Source organism: Zootermopsis nevadensis, unplaced genomic scaffold (genome assembly GCF_977971745.1).
Source record: "Zootermopsis nevadensis isolate Lab colony 2312 unplaced genomic scaffold, Znev_1.0 Znev_ptg000008l, whole genome shotgun sequence".
Taxonomy (NCBI): Eukaryota; Metazoa; Arthropoda; class Insecta; order Blattodea; family Termopsidae; genus Zootermopsis; species Zootermopsis nevadensis.
The window spans coordinates 15944629-15952904 of record NW_028259140.1 but is presented as its reverse complement, the minus strand read 5'-3'; the positions used below and the strand labels follow the sequence as shown (position 1 = coordinate 15952904).

The following is an 8276-nucleotide window of genomic DNA, read 5'->3' as shown; positions in this document are numbered from 1 at the left end:
GTTCTCTTTAAGTGTTCGAAACTATTAGATACGAATGATAAATTGTAAAGACACTTGAAGCAGTTAACATTTTCATGAAAACGTTTGATTTTTTCACACGTATTCGTAAGAGGTGAGTGGCTGAATTCACAGGGCATTGCAGCTGTTGAAGATGGAGGTTCTTATTCCAGCTCCCGCCGACTGTGAAGTGCGGTCAGTGATAAAGTTTTTGAATGCACAGAGCATAGCGCCGATCGAAATTCATCGTCAGCTGTGCCGGGTCTATGGTCCTAACGTTATGAGCAAGCAGATGGTGCGTCGCTGGTGCAGACAATTTTCAGCGACGGGCCATTCAGAACAAGCGGCGCGGGATGCTTAGTGCCGGTATTGTCTTCCTGCACGATAACGCTAGGCCGCACACGGCTCGACGGACAGCAAGTCTCCTGCAGGAGTTCAGCTGGGAGGTGTTTAATCATTCACCCTACAGCCCGGACCTCGCTCCCAGTGATTCCCATCTTTTCCTACACCTCAAGAAATTCCTGTCCGGTCAGAGTCAGCGTTTTGAGAATGACAGAGAGGCGGAGATGGTTGTCACACAGTGGTTCCAATCCCAGGCGGCAGACTTCTACGACACAGGTATTAAAAGTTGGTCCCACGGTATGACAAATGTCTCAATTCCGGTGGCGAGTATGTTGAAAAATAGCTGGAAACTTGCTGTATCTGTTGCAATAAATATTTCCATGAAATTTTGTTTTGTTTCTGTAAACGGCCCCAGGGAAACTTACTTTTGGGACGCGCCTCGTAGAATGTTAAAGCAGTCTATGAGTTTGAAGCCCCTGGAGTAATTTATTCTCGGAGATAGAACGAATCTATCTTGTTGAACTTTTCGGATATCTGTTGTCCCTATATGGTCAATCAGCTGAAGATTATCATGCTAAGTGTTCATCGTCGGAGATACTTGAAATTATTAGAGCAGCTAAGATAAGCTTCTTATGGCAATAGGATCTTTGGTTAAGTAGAACGCTGCGCCGGAAGACATGATTTATCTGTTGGAGGATTTTGCTATTCAAGCTGAGTGGACGTTTGAATTCAGTTAACGGTGGAATGCTGTAGTTGAACTGATCTTAATTAACGCTGAGACTGTAATAAAAGATTGTAGCGCAGAGGGAATCTCAAAATTAGAGACGATAAATAAAAGACGATTATTAACTCGAACAACATTTCTGCATAAAAGGACGAATCGAATATTTGTTTTGCACATACACACGCGTATGCGAGCGTGTTAACAGCAGCATTAAACAGGTAGTTACTGTAACCATGGCAACTAAGTTAATCTGGGGATTTCTTACGCATCAAATTTTGCACAGTAGAAGGCATTGAAATCTTTGTGTAATTTTCACGTTGTTATTGTAAGATTTTAAACAGAATTGGAATGTGTCAACAGATTTCGTTAAAGGTAATCAATATTAAATCTAATAAACATCCGTTTAGACGTTCTCGAGCTGACACTGCGGACAGACAGACGGGCTTACATCAGACGAAGTAAAAGGCTCACAATTTGCATTAATTGGTTATGTATACGTGTGATTATGGAATTGAAAATGCGGGTTTTACTTCCAATAAACATCCACGATTTCGGGGGCACACTGACCTCCTCCTTGAAATATTTTGCATCAAGTCGTCCAAGTCTGACGCCCTTCAAAAGGCCCGCGATGTGGCCTTTCCTGTTGTCCCGGTCGTGGTTGATCCACCGGAGAATGCACTCCCACACAACTCTCTCGTCCCTCACGTTCAGTTCCTCGTCCTCGATTATCGCTTGCAGCTCCTCTACAGGAAGTTCCAGCAGTTCTTTGCTCTGCTGAGACAATTCCACGAAGTGGCGCAGAACGAAGCGACGAGCTTGAGAGTCAAGGTCGGCGAGGGAGTGAAACCTGCGACAGCGAGGGTAATAGCCGACTCAGTTTCGAAGTCTGACACAATTAAACACTGCAGGAAGAACTGGATTCTCAAGCATTTGCACACCACAGTATTTCGCCTCCAGTTTTTACCTTAGCCGTTTGAAGCCCGAATGAGCGAGACTGAGAGCAGACACGTGGAGAGGCAACGATGACAGACGCTCCGTTTAACCGGGGCAAAATAGAATGTTTTCGGCTCTGAAGGTTCCCAGGCAATGCCCGCTTGTCTTCGTGATAAGATTATAGTTTGAAACAAGGGCATGGCGTACGCAAGTGAAGAAGGCAGTGAGATGAGGAGTGTAGAATTTTGAATTCTGGCCTTAACCTTGGCGAAACGACGTTTTGGTAACTGCGTGTGTTAATCCCGTGATACCTCGTGTAACCGGACTAAATGGGCGGATCCGTGGGTCGAATGAGCGGGGGAAAGGGGAACGTGGTCATGGAATTGAACAAATAAGTAGAGACTCAATACAGACTTTCCTCGTCGGCCGATAATGCGGGCGTGTCGCACGCACAAGCCGACGACAAACTCACTTGTGGGCGCTTTTCGAGGGAGTCCCTGTTCTAAAAAGTTAATTTATCAGTAATTCTGTCCATCGCATGAACTGGAGGTTCTAGTGTGAATCTGCCGATGTCAGAGTCGATTTGCTTCCTACGTTGTCCTGAATAAGAAGGTTCAGCGTCTATGGGAACCAGCGGGCTGTTTCTTGTATTTTCCCGATATTAACTAATTTTCTAAATCAGCAAAATCTGGGGTGAGGTTAGATCAATGAACTGTACTTCGTGGACATCGCTTTAAACAATTTCGCCGGTGGAATCCAATCGCAAACAATCTGGTTGAAATGCGGGAATCGGATAATCGAGGCTCGGTCAACAGAGGTTTTGCTGTATGCAGAAGGATGTGGGGCTGAATGTTGATTTTGATATTGGGAGGATTATGTAAGAAGCAAGGAATTCCGTAGAGAAAGAAAGAAAGAAAGAAGGATAGGAATTCGAGTGGATTTGATTATGACTCAGCAATAGATCGCGATTAACGTTTCTTATGGTGAAATTATTCATCTGCTTGTCATAATGACGCTCAAAACATACGCAGTTAAATCAGACCTGCCCTGACCTACAACGCTTTATAATTTGTCCAGTCCTCAGTCAGAGGCTTTAATCTCCGACCCGGCAGTCGACTGCTCTTGAGGAAAGCTGATTCGCTCCAGCGACGAAAGCTGGCGAAACAGCAAATGACAAATGAACATCAATTACCTTGCGAACTGCAGGATGTCGATACAGTTGTCGGCGTTTATCTCGTCCATGAGGAAGTCGCAGCACAGTTTAGAAACGTCCGTAATACACAAGGATTCAGCCGTCTCGAGCAGCTGACGCGCGTTGTCGGAGCGGATGTCCACCTCGCGAAAATAAACATAATCCAGTATCTGGGTCATTATGTCTGAGCTGACTCCGTGGAGGACAATATCAGTCTCCTCACTGGTGTAGTGTGTTGTCGTGAACAGATCCCTGAAACGTTACGAAGCAGTAATCGATTTGGAGAAACGGCGAGCAGAAAATTACAAGTCATGCGCATAAACTCTAAGTTTTTATGACTCACGCAGCCAAATAAAAGTATCTTTTTGTCAATGTGGTGGATGAATTCTTGTTACCGTATATTTCAAAAACTCCCAGAATGAGTCCGAATGGGACCAGATTAACTGCGAGAGGCTCAAAAGCGGGCGAAAGCTTAAAAGAATTTAACCTAAAAATCGGAAAGCAAGCAGCGAGCATTTGAACTATAGAATGTCACCTCGTTTCTTACATAACCTTGACTCCTTCAAGAGATATCTGAGGTTATAACAACTACTACAGAAATTAAAAAGCCAACGCAAATATTACAAAATACATTGCAGGCTATACATTCCACTGATTGATCAGTTCGTAATATGAAATCTATTTGCTCTGTAAAAACATTTTCCCGACAATAAACCACTTGAAAGAAAAGCCGATGTTTCTACGCGGACTATAAAAAGTCATCACCAACCAAGTAACATTTTCCTATTACTAATTAAGGGATTTGCAGAGCAAGACAAACGGAAATATTTGATTGTCGGAAAACTGAAAGAGGGGCACAGCTTGTAACAAGACGTGATATACGTCTCTTGGAAAACAGAAACAATAGCTCACGCTTATAATTCATTTCTCATTTCGAGAACCCAGGGCATCTTAATTTAAAACCCAAGCAGATTAAAGTATGCACAAATCATCGATCGAGTTTGTCCTATCAATGAACCATTTCTCGCGAGGTTCTTTGTTACAGTTTTTTATATTTCAGACGGAGCAGCACACAGCAGCTTTCAATGTTCCGGGCAGTACCAACTTTCTTCTGGACTTGTCGGTCGTCTTTATGTATTAAGACGAAGACGTTTTGGAAATGGATTGTTTCTATTTCTCCCTCCAGATCGATTGACTGTCGCCTTGGTACAACCGCACTTAATAATTAGTACAAAAATCACGTATGTCTTCTAGGATGTTGTCTCGTAGAAATTATCGGACGTTTCAGAGGTGCTTACTGCCTCCATCATCAAGGAAAGAAGGCAGTAAGTACGTCTGAAATGCCACTCAGTTTCTACGGCGCAACGTCCAGAAGACAATAGTCTTCTTGGTCACCGCCGTGAGATTTCATGACAATGAACAAATAACAAAAGACAATCAGCCGTATAAAAATACACGTTTCTGCATCAAAGGGGATGAAACATTTCTCATACGAATTGACGTCTGTTGTGTCCTAATTTCACGTGTTAATAAACCACGTCAGTAAATGAACAAACCTGAAATATTCGCTGCGCATCGACAGAATCACTCTGTGGACTCGGAAGACGCCGCCGTCGTCCGACCTCAACACCGCGTCACACAAGAGGTTCTTCTCTCTCAGCTTATTCAGGTTGATCGATGCCTCTGTCAGAATTTGGTTTGAGTCCATCTCCTGAAAAACAGTCGAATGTTACGGGTTTTTCTTCATGCCGACGCGTGTGCACATGAACTGAGAGTGACTGAGAGGAAACACGATACTGAGAAGAATATCTGGTCCTGCGAGAGAGTTACTGACAAGGGAATGGCGAAAACTGCGTAATATGGAGCTTTATAGATCTCTTCACTAATTAATAAATTGTAGGCTGTCAGATCAAGAGTGATGAGATGGGCGGGGCATGTAGAACACATGCCGGGACAAGAAGTGGAACTTTTTAATCGGAAGACCTGAAAAGAAAATGTCAGTTGACAGTCCTATGAGTTGCTGGGATAATATTAAAATGGATCTTAGAGAGGTAGGGAATGATGGTGTTGATTGACTTCATCTGCCTGTGGATGTGGCTTAGAGGCGGGGTCTTGTATACACGGACATGAAACTTAAAGTTTCATAAAAGTCGAGATATTTGATTACCTGAGCTACTGTTAGATTCTCAAGCAGGCCTTCTGCTCTATGAACTCAGTTTGTTTCTTCGTTCAAGGAACGCCTGTTGAGATTCAATACAAAATGACGAAGCTTTAAATGTGATATATAACTAACTAACTAACTAACTAACTAGACGGCTTATGGAATACGAAGTTTCATCACCGACTTAACCAAAGCCCTCCACCGGACCCTGTCCTCTGCCAAAAAATCCAGTCCCCTTCAACTCCTAGTTCCCATAGATCCCACCTGAGGTTATCCTCCCATCTACGTCTAGGTCTCCCCAATGGCCTCTTCCCCTCAGGATTCCCAAAAATACACGGTGCACACCTCTCGCCCCATCCATGCACTCCACATGCCCCGCCCATCTCACTGTTCTTGGCTTAATCACCCTGATAATGTGACTCAAATAGGCAATATTAAGTCATGCCGCGTGTTTGTCATTACTCGCATAAATTTAAATCTTCTTATATGTAAACTACGTAGACATTACGTATAAAATATCAATGTAATCCATAAAGTCTTAGATGCCTCTACTCTGGTTAACCGATTTTAAAAATTTACGAATAGATTATGCCATAGAAATTGCGTGACCTTTGATGCAGAACCAGGCAGTTAAATAAATTTTGGAAAAAGAATGCTACGCTTTTTCATAAGCATAAAATTTTCGAGTTCTTCTCTCTCTGTAGAACTTAAAGTGCGTAAGAGCTTAAATGACTAAGAACTTTCCTGCCTAAGTTACACATTTATATAAACCACGAGCACAAAATATATTTTAAATTTATCAAACGAACGCTAGATTTACAGTTGGGAACAGTCACAAAAGCTCTAATTTGTTCTAACGCATTCGTAGATCAGGCCTAGATCACGCTACTCACAAACTGCAATGTGAAAGATATTCTATACAAAGTCCATTGGTACTCGGCTCGTCAAAGAATAGTCCACTTCCTTACTGAACCAGAAGCTTCATCATCGATTTCACAAAAGCCCGCCACCGGGGTCTATCCTGAGCCAGTTGCATCCAGTTCGCTCCATCGAGTCCCATCTCCCTAAGACCCATCTTAATGTTATCCTCCCACCTACGCCGAGGTCTTCCCAGAGGACTCCTCCCTTCAGGTCTTGTAAACAGCCCACCCCCTCTAACAACATCGGGTGAGGAGGTCGTCATGCATTTTCTCTGTTATCTGTCCCACTCTCGTTTTGGGTCCAAACATCTTCCTCAAAACTCTGTTCTCAGAGACCCTCAGTCTATGTTCCTCCCTCAACGTGAAAGACCAGGTTTTGCACCCATAAATACTTTGCACTCAATAACAGCAAACATTCCCCGGATTTAATCTGCTGATAATAAGAGGGAGATTCGTTGATAATTAGGCTTGTAAAACCGAAATAAAAATTATTCACAGTTTCCTAAAACGCTTTAATAATGTCGATGTATCAAGAGATGTAAAGAGTTAGAATTATTATTCAGAATACAAACCCCACTTCTTAAGATCCATTTATTTTTATTAAGATTCTGGGCTAAGAAACTCATTATTATTCTTTTAAAATTGTAAAATGTTAATTGCCTACTGGAATATTCTTTTATTATAAATGTTGCCGTGAACAAACAGAAGTCAATCTAATGTCACTTGAAAATGTGTTAAAAAAGTTTAATTCTCTTACACGAGTTCACAAATGGAGATGAAAACATTAATTGTGATGAACAATAATAATAATTAGGAATCCCTTACCTCAAACTTTGCTCAATTGTAAGAGACCACGATGTCCGCCGGCAATTATCAATTTAATCAAAATGAAATGGGAGAGAGTTGAGGGCAGTTTCACAGATTTCTTAATATTTCTTATATAAGATAAGAACTTCAGATATCCTAAAAGGATTTTAACAGCACAAAATTATGTACTCTACGACGCACTTCTTCTACAACCGATTCACAGCAAAGCTCTTTCCGTAATAACGAAAGCGGATTGTTGACGGCAATAATGAATCACAACAATGCCAAGTAAACAGATGACGCAACAATTAGATTCTTAGGTAAAGGAGTGGAGTGCAATAAGATTCATTCAGGCTATTATACCGCATGCATAAAAAACGAGAAAAGAGCCTTATGGCATGCTCAGAAAATATTGTTGCAGGCGTGGGTTAGAAATTCCAATGCTTTTTCTTGTATTGTTATGCACGCAGGTGTTCATGTAAAAGCTGACCATTGTCGGCCATATTTACACATTGTTGGTAGTTGAAAAGAAACACAAAGATACAATTCTAAAGGGTTTTGACGACGGTAGTTTACACTTAAAATTGTTCGTTATCAGGACTTTTTCCATCGTCTGTTCAGTGACAGAGACTAGTTTTATCTAAGGACCCAGCAGAGTGAGTACCTCTCACTTGAAGACGGAGACAGAACCACCCTCCGAAACGTCGTGGTTTTAAAAGAACAGACGATGTAAAAAGTCCCGATAACGAACAATTTTAAGTGAAAACAAAGATAATTACTCTTAACTTATAATTTGGTTACATTCAATCATAAATGGAATAAGTCAATAATTAATATTGAATGTGTTCCTTATCAGAACGAAATACATTTAAAAATAATGGGAATATGCATAAGGCGGAATTTCAATTTCATTGCCCTTATTATAATTTAAAATAACATCGGGTTTTATTTTACTTGATTAATTTTATAAATAATTTTGTAAGACCCCGGGCCTGTTGACCCCGTCACCCCTGCGCCAGGGAAAATGTTTCCGGGGGCCTGAGGGACCCATGTTTCGCGGTTCTCGCGTTGACAATGGAAGTGTAATCGCCTCTGAAGTTGGTTCAAATCTATGTTATAACGGAGACTTGTATCGCTCTTGCTTTTAAAGCCCAACAACTGAACATGTGATTTCGTTCTGACTTTTAGGTTCCTATTTGA

General features: G+C 41.7%; 1 protein-coding gene across 1 annotated transcript; it reads right to left on the bottom strand.

Annotated features, from left to right (window-relative positions):
- Nucleotides 1-1466: 1466 nt before the first annotated feature.
- LOC147874537 (kelch-like protein 10) lies at nucleotides 1467-7301 on the bottom strand. Its single transcript, XM_087345378.1, has 5 exons — nucleotides 7095-7301; nucleotides 4745-4899; nucleotides 3189-3440; nucleotides 1769-1910; nucleotides 1467-1487 (listed from the first exon to the last, which is right to left on the bottom strand). The coding sequence occupies exons 2-5, from the start codon at nucleotides 4894-4896 to the stop codon at nucleotides 1467-1469; spliced, it is 567 nt and encodes a 188-aa protein (XP_087201504.1). The 5' UTR covers nucleotides 4897-4899; nucleotides 7095-7301.
- Between the last annotated feature and the right edge of the window lie 975 nt (nucleotides 7302-8276).